The sequence below is a fragment of the Fonsecaea multimorphosa genome (genome assembly GCF_000836435.1).
Source record: "Fonsecaea multimorphosa CBS 102226 unplaced genomic scaffold supercont1.42, whole genome shotgun sequence".
Taxonomy (NCBI): Eukaryota; Fungi; Ascomycota; class Eurotiomycetes; order Chaetothyriales; family Herpotrichiellaceae; genus Fonsecaea; species Fonsecaea multimorphosa.
The window spans coordinates 4,894-22,033 of NW_015971676.1; the positions used below are offsets into that span (position 1 = coordinate 4,894).

The 17,140-nt window shown below is 53.4% G+C and overlaps 5 protein-coding genes across 5 annotated transcripts; 3 read left to right on the forward strand and 2 right to left on the reverse strand.

The window, feature by feature from the left end:
- Window positions 1–866: 866 nt before the first annotated feature.
- Window positions 867–1,615, forward strand: Z520_11702 (uncharacterized protein; the record flags this gene model as incomplete). Its single annotated transcript, XM_016782190.1, has 2 exons — window positions 867–1,137; window positions 1,329–1,615. 2 exons carry the CDS (start codon window positions 867–869, stop codon window positions 1,613–1,615), a joined length of 558 nt encoding a protein of 185 aa, XP_016626649.1.
- A 6,019-nt stretch (window positions 1,616–7,634) lies between these two features.
- Window positions 7,635–8,361, forward strand: Z520_11703 (uncharacterized protein; the record flags this gene model as incomplete). Its single annotated transcript, XM_016782191.1, has 2 exons — window positions 7,635–7,909; window positions 7,980–8,361. The coding sequence occupies 2 exons, from the start codon at window positions 7,635–7,637 to the stop codon at window positions 8,359–8,361; spliced, it is 657 nt and encodes a 218-aa protein (XP_016626650.1).
- Window positions 8,362–9,593: 1,232 nt separating this feature from the next.
- Window positions 9,594–11,273, reverse strand: Z520_11704 (uncharacterized protein; the record flags this gene model as incomplete). The annotated part of the gene is made up of 1 exon (XM_016782192.1): window positions 9,594–11,273. One exon carries the CDS (start codon window positions 11,271–11,273, stop codon window positions 9,594–9,596), a length of 1,680 nt encoding a protein of 559 aa, XP_016626651.1.
- Window positions 11,274–11,845: 572 nt separating this feature from the next.
- On the reverse strand, window positions 11,846–12,619 carry Z520_11705 (uncharacterized protein; the record flags this gene model as incomplete). The annotated part of the gene is made up of 1 exon (XM_016782193.1): window positions 11,846–12,619. The coding sequence occupies one exon, from the start codon at window positions 12,617–12,619 to the stop codon at window positions 11,846–11,848; it is 774 nt and encodes a 257-aa protein (XP_016626652.1).
- Window positions 12,620–13,229: 610 nt separating this feature from the next.
- Z520_11706 (uncharacterized protein) lies at window positions 13,230–14,908 on the forward strand (the record flags this gene model as incomplete). Its single annotated transcript, XM_016782194.1, has 3 exons — window positions 13,230–13,415; window positions 13,465–14,340; window positions 14,387–14,908. The coding sequence occupies 3 exons, from the start codon at window positions 13,230–13,232 to the stop codon at window positions 14,906–14,908; spliced, it is 1,584 nt and encodes a 527-aa protein (XP_016626653.1).
- Window positions 14,909–17,140: the final 2,232 nt, after the last annotated feature.

A 17,140-nucleotide genomic window follows, 5' to 3' on the forward strand; every position in this document is an offset into this window, starting at 1 on the left:
GACAACCGATGGACTCTGGAGAGTCTGGACAAGGCCTTCTCGAAGCAGAAAACGATCCCGCCGCAGTTTTCCTCGACTCTTTCAGTCGAAAAGTTTTCCGTCATGGAGGAAAGGTCATGAAATATGGCAAAGCTGTGAACATTCAAGAGGCGCAAGTACTGCTGTTCATCCGAGAGTCTGGTCTACGTATACCTCTACCGTAGGTTCACACTGCTCGGGAGCGTGGAGATATCGGTTTTATCCAGATGGATTGGGTGGAAGGAGAAACTCTAGAGATTATATGGAGCGACCTCACGAACGAGGAAAAGATCACCTATGCACAGCAATTGAATGAAATCGTGATTCAATTGTGCTCGCTCGAAAGGGAGTTACACCGGATCACTGGAGCAAGACCCGGCAATTGACTCCCGTTGCAATCGGCACAAAGGAGGCCCCTTCTTGACCGAGGCAGCCTTCAACGACTTTTTGCTGAGCAACACCATATCCACCACTCCACCATCTACCGAAAAATGCTGGAAACCCTTCTCTCTGCAATGGAACACAAAATCTTACTCACACGGCGAACTAAAGCCCAACGAAGATCAACGTGAAGGAGGGTCGAGTCGTGTGTATAACCGATCAGGAGAATGTTGGCTAATATCTTGATATACTGGGAATTTTTCCAGTTCTTCAGACCATTGTCCGCCAACTACCGTGACGATGCCGACATAATATTCAATCAACCCTGCCCTGTCGAGCTTATGACAAACCGCTCTTTAGGACACCTGACCCGCCATTGGACTTGAAATCCATCGGAGGCAAGCTCAGCTTGAGCGAAAGCTACAAGACCGTACATGGCTCCCAGAAAAGCGGCGGATACAAGCAACATGGTCAACACGAGCTTCCCGACACTGCCCTTCGTCTTCCGCGTCACAATGACTTCGGCCATCGAGCCGACCGCGTTGGATTTTGGTGTGACTATTGATCCACTGTGCCCCGACCAGACGTCCAATTGCATCTCCGACCCCGGTTTGGCAATTCCACGAATGCGTGCTGTTGTTGATGGGCGTCGCTGTGATTTTGGTGATCACCTGTCGTTTGATTGGGCTATTGGTGGTTGTTCTGACGAGAATCTTCTTGACGAAAGTTCTGCTCTTGGTCGGATTCTCGTTCTGCCGTCTTTCAAACGAAAAAGAGGCCTGCTGTGCCGGCGAGGTGGAGCAGATCACCGGTCCTTCTGCCGCCTTCACTGATGAAGAGAGCGGTGTATCTGGTTTTCTGCAGGTCAACTGGATCCCCTTTATAGAAAATGGTGTGAAGTCGTGGTGCCCATACTCTAATTGGTACAGATGCATCATTGGAAAGCGCAGAGCCAGAATCTCGAAGTCTCTTCCAGTCTCGTTGGATGGTTGAGGGTGAGACTGCTTTGAAGACTTTCCCAGGACGTGACTTGGCCAAGGATTATACCCCATCGTCCGGTCAAGCTCGCAAGGAAGTATGGGTCAGCCGTCAGGACGAGGTCGACGGCGTCAAATCCTCCAATGGACCGTCCACTGCAGGCAGCGGTTGGAGAATCCAACAGTTACCGCCCCATGGAAACCCCCCTGGGTTCGACCTGGGCCACCGTATTATGTAGATACCGTACCACGCACATGCCGTTGTCCGTATCCGTCCAATGCCAACCCCCACATATCACCGACCCCTTCGTCTTGCTTCACATGGGCTTCTGGGCTCTTGGGAAACATAATGGCATTGATCGAATTCGTGATCCTTCAGGACGCCACGATTCCTTAGTGATGAGAGTGTCTTTTGACTTCCCTTGAGACACCGATGCCGCACGCACTATTCTTTCCAAAATTGTGCAGGAACTGAAGGCTGCAGGGGAGCAGGGCTAGATGACATGGCCTACAGGCGTTCAACTAACCACCTATATAAGCCGCGCAGTGACAGGTGATGGGGGGACTCTTGGATTTTTCAAACGAGATTCGGCGCAAGGTCCCCCCTTCACCACATGCTTTCCCAACACAGGCCCGACGCAGGCGGTTCAGAAACCATCGTTGTTAAGGAATTCTCATAGGGCCTGCGGGAGGGCGGGGACTTGGAAGCGAGACAACATTACCTTGCCGTTAATAGAGATGCGGCTGTGCACACACACACACACACACACACCCCTGGTGCCCAGTGGATGTGCGAGCCTGGATAGTACCTAAGTAGGGAGGGGGTCGGCGGTGTGTTTCGCCCGTCTCTTCCAGGACTGCAACTTGATTTCGTGGACAATGTGGGGGGGGAGAAGATGATTCTTTCCACCCCGCGGCCTTTTGGCGTCTTTGAGTTGCCGGCATATAAGTAAAAGGCCCCAATTGAGACTCTCAAATCACAAAAGCGCAGGTGGCAGGCGAGGCAAGATCAGGATCAAGGAGTGGTGGTGGTGGTGGTGGTGGTGGTGGTGGTATCGAGAGGACACTGAAACGATCTGGCTTGGTTTTTGTTTTTGACAACTCGCTTTTTTCTCCTGGTTTAAAAACCATGTCAACCAATCCATCCCTTGTCTCGCCGATGCAGCAGTGCAGCTGGCGTTGAGGACAGGGTGAATGAGTCTCTCCGCGTGCCAACGAGACCCGTTGCCCGACACTCTTAAGTCGGTCCAGAATCTCCTGCTCACGGGCTTCCCAAGCTTGAGTTGAGCGGTGTAGAGTGTAGAGTGCAGATGCGGGACGTTTGGATCGTCGCCAGGATGGGAAATGGCAAGCCTGAAAAGCATGCGAGCGTGTGGAGTTGACTTGGTGGCCGCAGTCGGTGACACTTCTCAAAGGCCGCAGTGCAAAGCATCTCGTGTCGTGCCAACAAGGCAGCCTCGTAGCCTCGTTTTGTTTCCCTCCACGCCTTCATACTGCACCGCAATGCTGTTCTCGACACCGTTGTTTACCACCCAGCTTTTCACATCCTGGATCTAACCCAGCCACGGGCTGCACTTCTACTACAGAAATCTGTGACACTTGGACAGAGCATGGGAATAGAACGACATTACCACGTATCGAGACAAGCAAGAGCGATTTGGATACTTCAAAAAATTTCATTCTCGACATCTGGAATCCTACTTCCTTCGACGTCGAGTCCCAGCACCGGCCGGGCAACCCCCTTCATCCTGTGAGTGCCAGAAGGGGAGTCCCGGCCTCATAGTGTAAACGTTTTCACCCACCCAGGAGGGGAGCAATAGCTATCTAGAACCCACACCCAGCCTACCTACAAGGCTGGGAGAAACCCAAGACCATTCCCGGACAAGGAACAGGACCACTCCTCCGTGGCCTTAACCCTGTAGTCCTTCCAAGGATACAGGGTCAGGGCAGGGATAACAAATCCCGAGGAGCCAGACCACCACCGGTGGCCTTAACCCTGTAGTCCCTCTCCATGGACACAGGGTTAAGGCAGGGATAACAAATCCCGAGGAGGAGCCAGACCACCACCAGTGGCCTTAACCCTGTAGTCCTTCTCGTGGACACAGGGTTAAAGCACAAAACCATCCCAACGAGGGACGGCAGCACCATCGGTGGCTCTGACCCTGTAGCCCTCCTCCGAGGTTGCAGGGCAGGTCACCCATAATATAAGAGCTCAATCAGTTATGGACTTTAACAGTATGGTAAAGTCCATAACTGATTGAGAAAAACAGCTCCGTGTCCCGCGGCAATTTCGACGACTTGAATCGTCGCGGACGCACTGTCCCCCAGACCAGCAAGGATGATCTCGGTCCCGTGCTAACAGTCATTTGTGGACTGTTTGTTGGAGACCTCGATCAACGTGAGAATGCCGAATCGGTGGCGTCGACGATAAGGGGAGATACCGATTCTTCTATCGAGGAAGAAAGGGCCTCCCAGTCGTCTCGACAATTGACACGGTAAGAACGGACGAGTTCTTGATCGTGCATGGAAAAGCCGTGAAGGACATTGTCGGAGCGGGCGGCCAGAGCAAGGCAGACGGGGTTCGAACGGTTGCTTCGTGTCTAGAGACACGACTCACGATGGGGATGCGTGATCACTGTGATGGTTCTCAGCAGACATCCCAGGCCATATTCTGAGCCGGCACTCACAAGCAACTTCCTTGACAGAATCCGTGGACCAATACAGTCCACGTCTGTCTCTCTCTCTATATATATTCTTAAGCATAATGACCAAACAATTCAGCCATGCACTGGAGGGACTAGCGACGAGATCGTCACTCCAGGCGGCATTGCAGCTCCACAACTGATGAATGTATATATGAAGATCACTTGGGTGCTTCACATAACAGACAGAGGCATCTTGAAAAACCCTCTGATGTGGATATTTGGGGAACAATAAGGGTTGCTTTGGCAGCATGACGGAGGCACAACGTCTTCCCATGTCACACGTGTCAAGTGTGACAGGTACAAGGCGCCGACACTGTCAAAGGGAACAGGACCGGAGAGTAGCCCACATGCATACTCCGCCAAACTGAACACCCGGGTTCAATCGCTCGTTCCTGTTCCATATTCAGTGCAGCGAGAAGACGTGACCATGACTTTCATCCAGCATCTTTCCCATGTCACATGCGTCAAGTGTGACAAGCATCAGGCGCCGACAATCCAACAGGAGACAGGACCGGAGAGTAGCCCACATGCATACTCCGCCAAACTGAACCACCTAGGTTCAATCGCTCGTTCCTGTTCCATGTTCACTCTCCAACAGGACACAGGACCGGAGAGTAGCCAACATGCATACTCCGCTAAACTGAACCACCCAGGTTCAATCGCTCGTTCCTGTTCCATGTTCAAGGTAGCAAGAAGACTTAGACTTAACCTCATCCACCCCGACCGCCAGTAAACGGTCAGGAGGATGGAAACCTCATGTACTTGCAGTACACAAGATTGAGTGGTTTCCGCACCGTGACCGAGTCAACATTCGCATTAGTTCCTTCCTGGCCAAGTAGAAGGAGCGAGAGTCTCGGTAACGGTACAGGGAAACCAGTCGTACAGTAGGGTTGGACCATTGTCCTGTAGCATAGGCCATGGTGCAGTGAAACCAAACGTTGTCATCTCCAACACGGCAGATGTCGACAACCGGCCGTGGCGATGACGCGTAGGTGTTTCGGCGCAACCAGGTGAGGAGCCCATTTTGGGGGCATTGCGGGTGTTGGGCGAGGTCAGCCCGGAGGATAGCTGGAAGCAGCTCGGATCGGTGGCAAAAGTTCTTAAAAGGAGGGGCGACCTCGCCCTTTCGTTCGTAGCGTTCGTAGTGGTGCGTCAACCGACGTCGTGGGCTGTCGTGGTGATGCTCGTCCCACGTCCAGCATGGGCGAGGCTGAATGCAATGTCGCCATCCTCTTGGTCTCTTGCGATGCATCGGCATCGACCGGACCTCAAGGAGATGCGCGAACCTTGCTCGTGTACCACGAAGTCAACGGGAGCGGTGGCTCCGTCCGCAGCGCACTGGCTGAGACGTTTTCAGTATTCGTAATTAGCTAATATCTGTGACGGGCGTCAGATTTTTGTAGCACGGCGATATAGAAGCATGTACTCACATTTGACATTCTGGACGTGGGCATACATAGACTTGGAGAACTACTCCAGACATTGTCGGTAGCAAGTCCCAGGCATGGCTTAAGGAGGTTCAGCGGCTGTTGCCCAAGCGTTTGCGGATTGGATCTTTGCTTGTTGAGGGCTCTAGCTATGGAGCCTCACCACCTCCTCTTGATCATCCCCGTTTATGCTCCCGTGGTGTTTCGTCGAGCGAAGGCCCGCCATCATTCGTGGGACATCATCTGAGCCCAATGGGATCGGAACTCGGTCTGCGGTGCAATATGGTCCTCCTTGATTCGGAACGGCCTTCTATAAAGGCCGCCTTGGATGACAGTCATAAGGAGAGCTCAATATCGCTTGAGAGGAGAAGGCAGAACAGAGGATTGTCGTGGGCCGGGTGTTGTCGACGATGTCCCTTGTCAAGGCAGGCAAGACGGAACGCTCGAGGGTGTACCTGGCCACAAGGCACGTCAGTCAAGCAGCTGAGGAGAGATGGAATGTCTTACCACGTAGAACAGCTACCGAGCTTCATCGTCGTCTTCGTCCCCCAAGTCGTGTAGCCCTCGAAAGGGCGGGAGCGCTCCGACCAGAAGGAAATTTGGATGCAGGGGGGAGACAGACACCGGATATATACCTGCCACCCTCTGCCACTCCCTGCGGCACAGGCACGGGGCGAGTCAGCACGAGCGAGCAAGATGCCGCGCTATTGGTTTAAGAGGCTGAACTTATCGCTGGGGCTTTGTCCGCCGCATGTATGCGTTGGCAAGCCTTGATTGCTTGGGATTTGGTTCATAATAGGCAGGAGGATCATGGCGGATCATGCCAAAGCGGCTTAGGGGGTGACCGAAGGAATTTGGCGTGCATCGAATGAGGTGACATGCACGGCACCCACGCGGGATGGGAATCAGAAGGAGACGAGTCAGACACAGAGGGCGTGGGGGATCGACTTAGGTAGTGATAAGGGCGGCCAGCTAGACCTTCGGGGGTGTGGGGGGCCTAGTGCTAGTGGTGCTCTAGTTCAAGTAACCCCCTATTCAGGCTTCGTTAGGGTGTCCAGGCCGCCTCCCATTACTGCCCATCAGTGCCCATCAGTGCCCATCAGTGCCCCCATCAAGGCCCATCACTGCCCATCACTGCCCCTCACCCCAACCAGACACTGTCAGCGAAAGAAGCACCAACTCATCAGTGATAATAAGTCTTGAACACGCCCTGCTCACACCATTTGCGTTGAATCATCCCTACCTTGCCCAACATGACTATCGGCCACAATACATTAAATCACGCTGCATTGGCACAGTCGCTGGGTGGGAGACTGGGTTGACCGTTGGACCCAAGCCCAAAATATGGGCGCCTGCCGCTTTTGCTGAAGCCCAAGACACAAGCCTGGGGACCGAGTAAAGCTGCCAAGCCTGGGCTTTGGTAGGTACTAGGTAAAGCTCCTGCTGGCTGCTCTATCTCGTACGCCTTTCTTCTGCCGTGGGCGTCATGGCATGCCAATCAGAAATGCAGCAGGTGCTTGCGCGAGAAGGTGGCCGAGGCGAGATTGAGGTGAGGCTTACGGGCTTGAGGCAGTCCGCAGCCGCCGATCGAGCGGACTTCAAGGGAAACAAAACCACCTTTACATCGGAAAATCACCCTTGGTCAACCAGGTCAAAGATGTGGTGGATGCGCTGGATCGAAGCCGGGGCGAAGCCTAAAACCATCACTGCTTCAGGGGCATCTCCTCTCCCGGTCTCAGCTGCCGCCTGCCGAGATGGCTGATATTTGCATTGCCGCCCGTCAATTGTCCACCTCTCCAGACGTTCTCCAAGAGAATACGCAGATATGACCTTGCGCTCAGCGAGAATGGGCCGAAAAGGTTGATCCACGATGTGAGCAGGAGGACTCGAGGGCATGCGGCAGAGAAAGAATCCAGTGCCAAATTCCCAGCGGATGTCGCTCCGCCATGCTTTCATCTATACTCTGTCGGGCACTTCTCAGGGTGCTCGGTCTCTTTATATCGTCACAGATTTCGTTGAGGGGGGCGAGCTGTTTGCGCTGCTCCGGAAGTCCATGCTGAGATTTCATAGCCACAATTCTCATCCTCGCGTCGACTGGGCAGTTCTGCTGACGGCGCGTCACATCCATGGCACGACAGCGGTTCCCGAACTCCGTGGCCAAGTACTACGCCGCCGGAGTCTTTCTTGCTATTGAGTATCTACGATCAAAGGATATCATAGACCGCAGCATCAAGCCCGAGAACATGTCATTGGATCAACACGGGCATGTCAAATTGATAGATTTTGGGGAGGCGAAGCATGTACCGAATGGAACAGGGACGCTGTGCGGAACCCTGGAATACATCGCTCCTGAGATTATCGTGAACAGCAATAAGGGGAAATACACAAAGTGTGCGGACTGGTAAGTGGGTGATGGAGAGTTCGACGATTGCTACGTGGGTTTTGACGATACTGACTGGGTTTCTCGATAGGTGGTCGGGGGGGATCTTGATATTCGAAATGCTCTCCGGCCACACTCCTTTCCAAGCAGGAGACGAGGACTCGCCGATGGAGTTCTACGAAAAGCTTCTGGGAGCCCGTTTCAATTATCCACCTTACATCCACCCTGATGTCGAATACCCGATGCATCAAGTGCTCGTCCCGGATCCGGAGTGCCGGCTAGGAAACAAGCCGGGTGACACCGAGGGAATCAAGAAACATAGATGGTTTGCTGAAGATACTTGGGATCGTCTTCTCCGGAAAGACATCGACGGACCATACATACCGCCGATCCAAGGCGAGAAGGGAGATGCCAGTAAGTTTGACAGGTATGATGAAGAGGATTCGGGTGGAGAAGAGGAGGGCGAGGAGTGAGTGGCCCCGTGTGTGAAGTTTGCATGATGGCATGTTATTCTGACTCGAGCCTCACAGATATGGAGATGTCTTTGCCAACTTCTGAGTAGTGCTGGATATGATGGGGCCGTTGCCTTGCCATCTTGTGACGACAGCCCTCTCTCAAGAGCAAAGGATAACCGTGGAACAGGTTGATTGCTGGCCCAAGTATGGCTCACGGCATGTACCGCTTCGAACAGACGGAATGGTCGCGAATTGACCTCTCCCAATGGGGTATCCGCGCGCAAGACAGCAAATACCATTATACTCAGCGGCGAATCTTAGCCTCTCCCAAATCCATTTCCGCTTTCAGACCTGAGCATCCCGCCATTTGACCTGAGCGATGACTGAGCAGGTTTGAGCCGCGGCTGTGCAAACCTGAGGGCCCTAGAGCGACTTTTCTGGTTGACAACGGATTCGCTGATACCACATTGCTGTCGTGGGCCCAGTGACAGGGAAGGTCGACCAAGCCGCAGACGCTCCTCATGAGACAGATGCTGACGGAACAGAATCCGTTCAAAGTTGCCCAGGCAAGAATACCCCAAGATAGGAGCATTGTATTGTGCAAATGATCCTAGTTGACGCCAAAGGTTTGTCTGAGCGAGGCTGGGAGCTTCTCGCAATTGAGGACGCTCTCCGACCGAGCTTTTTTGGCCACTATTCAAGTCAAGGCTTCGAAGCAATTCAACCAATAGTAGGCAGGCCGTGAGAGCCTTCTGACCGGGCCAGCCATCTGCTCTTGAAGCGCGAGGTTGTGCTTGCGGGCGAACTCTAAGACATGGATACCAAGACATGATCTGGAAGCTTGTGAGTGCTTGTTGACGGGAACGCACGGCTGCACGGCTGCGCACACAGAATGGGGTTCGGAACTCGCTAGCTACCGAGCTACAAGTACGTCTCGAGACCGGTTCGCAGGAGATATTGCAAACGTGGCCAAGCTGCTCACAAGCTTCAACGACACACGGAAGGTTGAGCGCAAAGATTCTAGTCTTGGCTCGAGCTCCCCTTTTGGAGGCGAAAGAATCCCTCGAACCTGAAGGAAGCATGAAAACCGTTGATGCACGGCAGTCAGTTGCCTCCGCCCTCGAGGGAGTGATAAACTTGTTCACGGTGCCTTGCGGCACTTAGACCCCAAGAACGACAAGAGGCAGCGCGTATTTTTCAGGGAGGAAAATCCACTGGCAGGAGCCTTGTTGCACCTAGGACATGTTCTTTCAACAAAATGGCGGTGATATTCCATAGTTCTGCCGGCAGAAGAACTTGGTCGTAACACGTCTCCCTTTGCTCCTCTGCGCCTCGGTCAACCCGTCCGCAAAGGTGGCAAACAGGTCGCTGCGGCATATGGGGTCCTTGATCTCTCGCAACTTCTGCACCGCCCACAATGTGTCTTCCTTGCGTATTGACTCGATTGCATACAGAAAGAGCGGACGCAAGTAGCCAGCGCTCAAATGTCCTTGATCATTGTACAGATTCCACTCATCTGCCGCTTCGACCATCTTTCTGATCTCTGCCATGGCCGACTTTGCTTCGGAGGACGCCAGAGGAGGGTCGGACAACGTCCGACCAGTCTCGATGATCTCGGTGTAATACGCGGCGTTGGCAATGCCGATGGCCGTGATCAATGGTCGAGCAATTTCTTCCGCAAAGTATGCGTAAATATCGGTGGGAGCGAGACGGCAGATGTCAGGCCGGTGATGCCATAGCTGGTACAGCCGATTCTTCAGGGATTGCATCTCGAGAGCCACTTCGTCCTGATCCGCCGGGGTGATGCGAGAGCGATGATAGTGGCTGAGCTCTGCCACTTGGGTTGAAATGGTTTCTAGGTGTACGCGGAAGTCGAACAATGGTGCGCCGAGGTATCTCAACAGCGACTCCCGTGGCCTTGGATCGATGTGTGGTGTTGATGGGATCGTGGCATGGTCTGGAAGATTTCGGAGAAGGCTCTCTGAGAGGAGACCAGGATTGCCGCCACGGCGTCCAGATGCATGCAGTAGTCTCAGCCACGCCGATATCCTCAGATCCTGCGGCTCAAGGAGATGGTGAGTCGCCTTCAATTTCTCCACGAAACGCAACGACATCTCCGGGTCTGTCAGTGTCAGGCCCGTCTCGTCGAACACGAGCATCTCAAACAGGCTTAATAGCAAGGCCACATGAAGTGTCTGCGTGACCGGTTCTGCTTCATCACTTAACATGGTCCGAAAAGCAGCCCTAGCTGCATCGTGCAGGCTATAGACCGCTTTCGACACGGGCACCCCCAGTTTCAGCGCCTTGTAGAGTGCCTGCACGGCTAAGATGGCAGCCGCGATCGTCCTGTGATGGTTTCCAAGACGTGTAGTTTGGGTTTTGAATTCTTGCCAGTTCAGATCATCTATCACAGAAATGGTGGCCGCCGAGACATGGCCGACGAAATAGTCGAACGAAGGCTGTGCACAAGCTTCGGTGGCTGCAAGTCGGTCAATGGTGGTGCACAGATAGATGTCCTGCGATGTCATCAGAGACAATGCTTGGGGTGAGTTCAGTATGTCACGATCCAGCGCAGCGATCCCAGGATTTCGCCCAAGCGATGATGCGGGTATGACGGCGGCGTAGTCGGGTAAGGGTGACGATGGTGAGGAGGCTACCGAGTGGCTTGTGCTTGCAGGAGACGCCGCCAGCCCGGGAGTGGGATGTAGAGACAGTGTTGCACAAGTCTGATGAGTTCCATGGTAATGTCGAGGTGTCGAACGAGGCACGTAGGAACACGTTCGCTGGAGCCTCTGACACCGCCGGCATATGGGCTTCTCCTCGTCACATTTCAGCTTGCTCCGTCGGCACGCCAGACATCCTGTGCGAGTACGACCTCTGGCAAGCGTTGGGTGCAATTTTCGGCTCAGTTCACATCTCGTGTCTGTCATGGATACCTAGGTGCCTGGGTACCTTGTAAGTAACGAGTCTGTGGATTGCGATGCTAAGATGAGGCGCCGATATGAGAGCGATGGGCTGTTCATTATTCGCACCTGAACGCTGCGAGATGGAAGGAGACGAAGATGAATTGACGTCGCGAGGTTACCTACCTAGGTAGGTACCCAGCGGGGAATGTCACGTGGCCGATTGGTGTGCGCCGATTGGGCGGGGGAGTTTTGGGTCACATGACACGGGCTTACCTTCTTCCGTCCCGCCATGTGACTGACAGAGATGCCAAGGTTTGTAAAGACCGTCAAGGCTATTACTGACTAACCGTTTGAGGCCTTCGGCCGAATACCTCCGGAACATGACGGTACGCCTCTGTATATTACCTGGTATATTACCTGGTAGTATATAGTCTGACAGTCCCCGGACCTACCTAGTTGAATTCACCGTGTTCCTCCATCGAGTCACATCCGCGTCATGATCTTTGCACGACCAGGTACCAGGTAAGCAGTCGAAGAATAGGTCAAACACCACGCCACACAAATCATCATGACTCTTCCAACGCTCGATTGCATGCCTACTGATCTGCGCCGAGGTAGAATACCTGCTTGAATGCACACATATCATGGAAAGTACAATACTCTGGAGCCCCGAGCTCGACGTCTCTTGGTAACCTCAACAGCCAACCATCAAGATATGATGTGATGCGAGTTTTGTCCTCCAGGCCCAGAAAGCGCAAGCTATATGCAATGCTGATGTGAAAAGAGTATGTCGCATGGCCGGGGTGCTGCATCGCCAGCTCTCCAGCAATCTTGTCTCGCAGGTCTTGCAATCCGGTCTCTTCCTCTTGAGTCTTGGGGGTCATTTTGAGAGCTATACCGTCGTCGAGCGCCTCCCATCCTGCCACACACATCCTATATGGCGGTCGATGCGGAAGTGCAAAGCTCGCCATCCTCTTGCGAACATGGTCGTTGCACGCCTCGAGGCTGCAATCCAAGGACAAATCACCCGGCCACGATTCTCTTTTGCGGATTTGATCAGAGACGCCCTCAAATATCGTCATGTGCCAGCTTGATGCCGGTAGAAAGACAAAGAGGTTGGCAAAATCTTGTTGCTTCACGTCTTCCTCGAAACCCAGCAGTGATCGGTACAGCGGGGCCTGACGGGGCAGATGGCAGATAACGGTATTGCCAGGAAATGGTAGAACAGTGCCATCCGGCTTGAACTTGTGGCCGATCCATCGCGGATAGTCTGCGTGTGGGAAGTCTTGCTTCGGCACTGGCTCAATGCGGTCGTTGCAAGGGGGTTCAGATTCAATGGCGATGCTTCTGAGGGCGGTCCTGATTGACATACTTTCAGTGATTAACGCGGTTCTTGCTGTGCTTAGATCGGCTACTACGCTGAGTACGATCGACGATAATGGCTATGGCAATCTCCCCTTTTTATAGCCACCTGGGCAACTTGCGGCGCCTACGTGGCGCGAGCATGAGACAACAAGCGAATATCCTGCAACCACGGACACTCCCTCGCCATATTGCGAACGCTACCACTGAATAGGGTGAGAGACCATGCCCCAATGCAAAGAGCCCGCTGGCGCTTCCATTTGGGCCAAGCGCACTCCACGCCCGGCTGGAGATAGCTAAGAGATAACGCAAATTAGGTATAGTTTGAATGTCTCGTCTGCAACAAGTCTGGCGTCGCCGCTTAGAGATAACAGACCGGCACGCGATAAGAGGAGACATCTACCACCGAGACTCCGAGTTTCCATCCTTGCACACACTCCAATGGTGGCCTGGATCTCGAGCACGCCTCTTGTATTGGATGTGGAAGGTCGCCGAAGCCTCCTTGGGCTTGAGGTATGATGCTGATGGCCCACAAAGGTATATTAACGTGGCCTTGAGACACCCAGGATTGCAGCTGTCGCGTCAGAGAGCTCAACACGACAAAACCGAGCAGTCGCAATGGAAAAGCAGAGTTGTCATGAGAAGTTTATCGAGCAGGGACAGCCATTGATGGCTGAGGTGGAGGATGCTACAAATCACGAACATGAGCTGAAGCTTCTGGAAGCCGTTCGGCTGTATCCCAAGGCTGTTGCGTGGAGCGTCATGATGTCCACAGCGCTGATCATGGACGGCTACGACCTCAAGGTAAGTCCGAGCCACGCTATCCATGTCTCTTTCTGACTTGTGTGTGCAGTTGATTGGGTCCTTGTTCGCACAACCGGCCTTCAACGAGACATACGGCGAACTGCGACCGAATGGCAAATACGTGATATCTGCACCGTGGCAGTCTGGCCTGAACAATGGCTCGAATGCTGGCCAGATCATTGGGCTCATGCTATCGGGCTATGTGGTCGAGAGGATTGGTTTTCGATTCACCATGATGATTGCGCTTTCCGTCGTCCTACCTCTCATCTTGATCCAATTCTTCGCCTCCAGTCTCGGAGCTCTCGCAGCGGGACAAGTCTTGATCGGTATTCCTCTTGGCATGTTTCAGACCGTCACCTGCGTCTACGCCATTGAAGTCATGCCAACCTGTCTTCGCGCATATCTCACGAGCTACGTCAATTTGTGCTGGCTCTTCGGACAACTGATTGCGAGCGGCGTTCTTCGTGGAACCTTGCAGCTGTCTGCACCTTGGGCATACCGAGCACCATTTGCTGTACAGTTATTTTGGCCACTTCCGCTCCTGATCGGCGCCTTTCTTGCGCCGGAGAGTCCTTGGTGGCTTGTTCGACAACGGCGCATCGATGAAGCCAAGCTTTCAGTAAAACGCCTGACATCAAAGACATCAGTCAACTTCGATCTGGACAAGCATGTGGCCTTGATCCGCGCCACGACCCAACATGAAAGACGACTCAAGGACGAGACGCACTTCGCCACCTGTTTCAAGAGCACCGACCTTCGCAGGACTATCATTGTGATTGGATGCTACTGCATGCAAGTCATTTCGGGTAGTACACTGCGAGCATACGCAACCTACTTCTTCCAGCAAGCTGGGCTGGCCACGAATCAGGCCTTCAATATGTCGATAGTGGTGTACGCTATCGGCATTGCAGGAGTTGTATCTTCGGTAAGTCCAAGATTGTCACGTAAGCGACGACCGACTGACCGGATAGTGGTTTTTCATGTTCCGCGTTGGTAGACGGACGCTCTTTCTGATCGGCCTGAGCTGTTTGGCTGTTGTGTACTGCATCATCGGCGCACTGGGGATTGCTCAAGCTTCGCATCCATCACCTGGGCAAGCTTGGGGCATTGGAGCGCTGCTGCTCTTGTCGTCGTACGTCGCCAATTCGACGATTGGAGCAGTGTCGTACACATTGGTATCGGAGATGCCTTCGTCATTACTGCGCAGCAAGACGGTGGCAATAGCGAGAGGCTGTTACGCGGTCATCAACATTGGTGCTAATGTCATTACACCGTACATGCTCAACTCGACGGCTTGGAACTGGCAGGCTCAGGCCGGCTGGTTCTGGGGAGGTGCTTGTGGGCTCGGCCTGGCTTTCAGCTATTTCGTCATCCCGGAGTCCAAAGACAGGACGATTGCCGAGCTTGATCTGTTGTTCGAGAGGAAGATATCTGCTCGAAAATTCGCGACTACACAGGTATCAGTCGCCGGATTGACAGGGCATCGTGATTAAGTATCCTAGGCTGAGACCAAGAGTTTGGGAATTGTTGCTCATGGACGACATAGGTCAGCATTGCTCGTCAATCGATAAAATTCCTGGGGATGTAGATGGTCATGTATAAACTTTCTACATCTTCGAAGAGAGGCATATCCAAAGTATAGCGTGAGTGTCCAATAATTAATAGCGGAGCCTAGAAATGGGACAAAAGCACGGCTGATGAGAAGGATGATAAGGGGGTGAGCCGCGGCCTGGACAGGCTGAGCAGCTCTCGCTGTGGCTGAGCCGCCGTCCCAAACGGATGCCACGACCGGGCGCTTTGTCGCCGCGGAATACCTCGTACTGCCAGTGCTATATGACCTACCTTGGTAGTGTCTATCAGGTGGGTCATAGCCATGAATATCGCCTACTACGAGGTAGGTAGTATATAGGGCCGAGAGAGACTCCACCCCGATTCCTATCTGCCCATCTGCCCATCCAAACGCCAACTCACTGCAACCTCCCAACGTTCGCACCGCACGAGCTCTACGACATCGACGATGATTCCGATGCCGTCAACGAATGGCTAGAGCTCCTTTTGCCCCGATCCGAATTCCGATGACCTTGCTCAATATCCACAATCGCGTGTTCCATCCCGACCGAAGAGGACCGGTGGCTTCTCCGCCGACTGAAAAAAAGGGACCCTGAAAGATGCACGACGCGGTGACGATCCCGAAGGCGGCACAAAAAAACTGGTGATGGCAGGAGATTCGAGATCTACAGCCACGTTCGTGTGAAAGGGGCCGAGAAGAGGTTCCAGGACGACACAAGTTCCGAGCCTCTTCTTTATTCACGCCCCCATTCTTTCCCGCTTCAGCACCGGGCTTTTCGGAAAGTGGCGCAGTCTCTGTGCTCCGTGGTGGCGGCCGACACCTGCTGGGGAATCAAATGGCTTCATCTGGCGAACGTCATGCCCCTTTTTCTCTCTTGGAAAATCTCAACTCCCGCAGAATCTAGGGCCGCGCCCCCCACGGCTTGCGCACTGTCACAGCCAGCACAGTCTCTCACAAGAGAAGTAGGGCCTTACAAGTGGCGAGAAACAGAATCCGTTGGCATATGCGGGCAGCAGCCCAAGAGAGGTCATGAAGAAGAAGAAAGAAGAAAGATGAACGCAATCTCTAGAGTCCATCCCGGCCCGCGGAAAAGTCCCCGACTAGACAGAAAGTGAGTCGGAACTATCCAAGATCCTCAATCCAATCGATATGAGTCGCGCGCACGACAACTTTGATGATCGGCACAAACTTGACCACACCAATGGGTGGGCGTCATCCCCTTAGAATTATTGAGCGTGGGCCGTGCCGCGACGATTCCTCACTTCGACTCCTTTCATGATGAGGCTTAGAGACTAGAACGCGACCTATCTCTACAGACTTGGCTGTTATAATCCATCCGCAGTGTATGTCGACCAAATAAGATTTGCCAGCATGACTTGGGGGAGAATGCATGTCACATCATTCCAGGCCAACCGCTTTCATCGGGGTTTGCACTCTACGAAAATGAAGACTGGACTCCCCTTGCTCGGCGTTGGCGGCAACTGGACTTTAAAAATGCATGGGAGATGAGATGCGTGTTATCCCGTTGGCCAACAAGTTTCGGGTCCGGAAGTTTTACTGGGGAGCTTCGTGTTATCCCACGAAGCGTCATTTCCTCTCCCTGAATTTCCTGACATCGTGACAGACTGCTCAGTAGCAGTCCCAACAGAATTGCTGGTACCGGAGTAGGTTGAAGATGTTACCGACTGGTGCTTGGGCTCCGGCATTGTTTCGAAATCGAGTGGTTCGGGTTGAGGTGGCTGTCCCCACGTTTTATTGTCGAGCCGAGTGTTTGATTGTGTGGCCTGGAGAGCGGGCTGCTCCGCAACACTGTCCTTCTTATATGACGATGCCGAATAGCCAGGCTGTACCTTGACGATGACGTGGGAGCGGCAATGGGGACGCTCAACGAATCGCCTGATCCTCGAGTCTGGAAACGAGGATCTATTGTTGGTTGTTCAACCGTCACAAAATCAGCGACATGCACACCTGAGCGCCATCTGCAGGGAGGTGCAATCCAGTAGAGATTTCCAAACTCCTCTTCCAGCAAGGCTCCATCCTATTCCGTCAAGCTACCAACCACTTCGACGTCCGAAATTTCCATCCAGAACAAGGGGGTGATGTCTCTGTCGAGATTTTCATATCTGTACAAGCTTCATTATCAATGCCGGCGTAA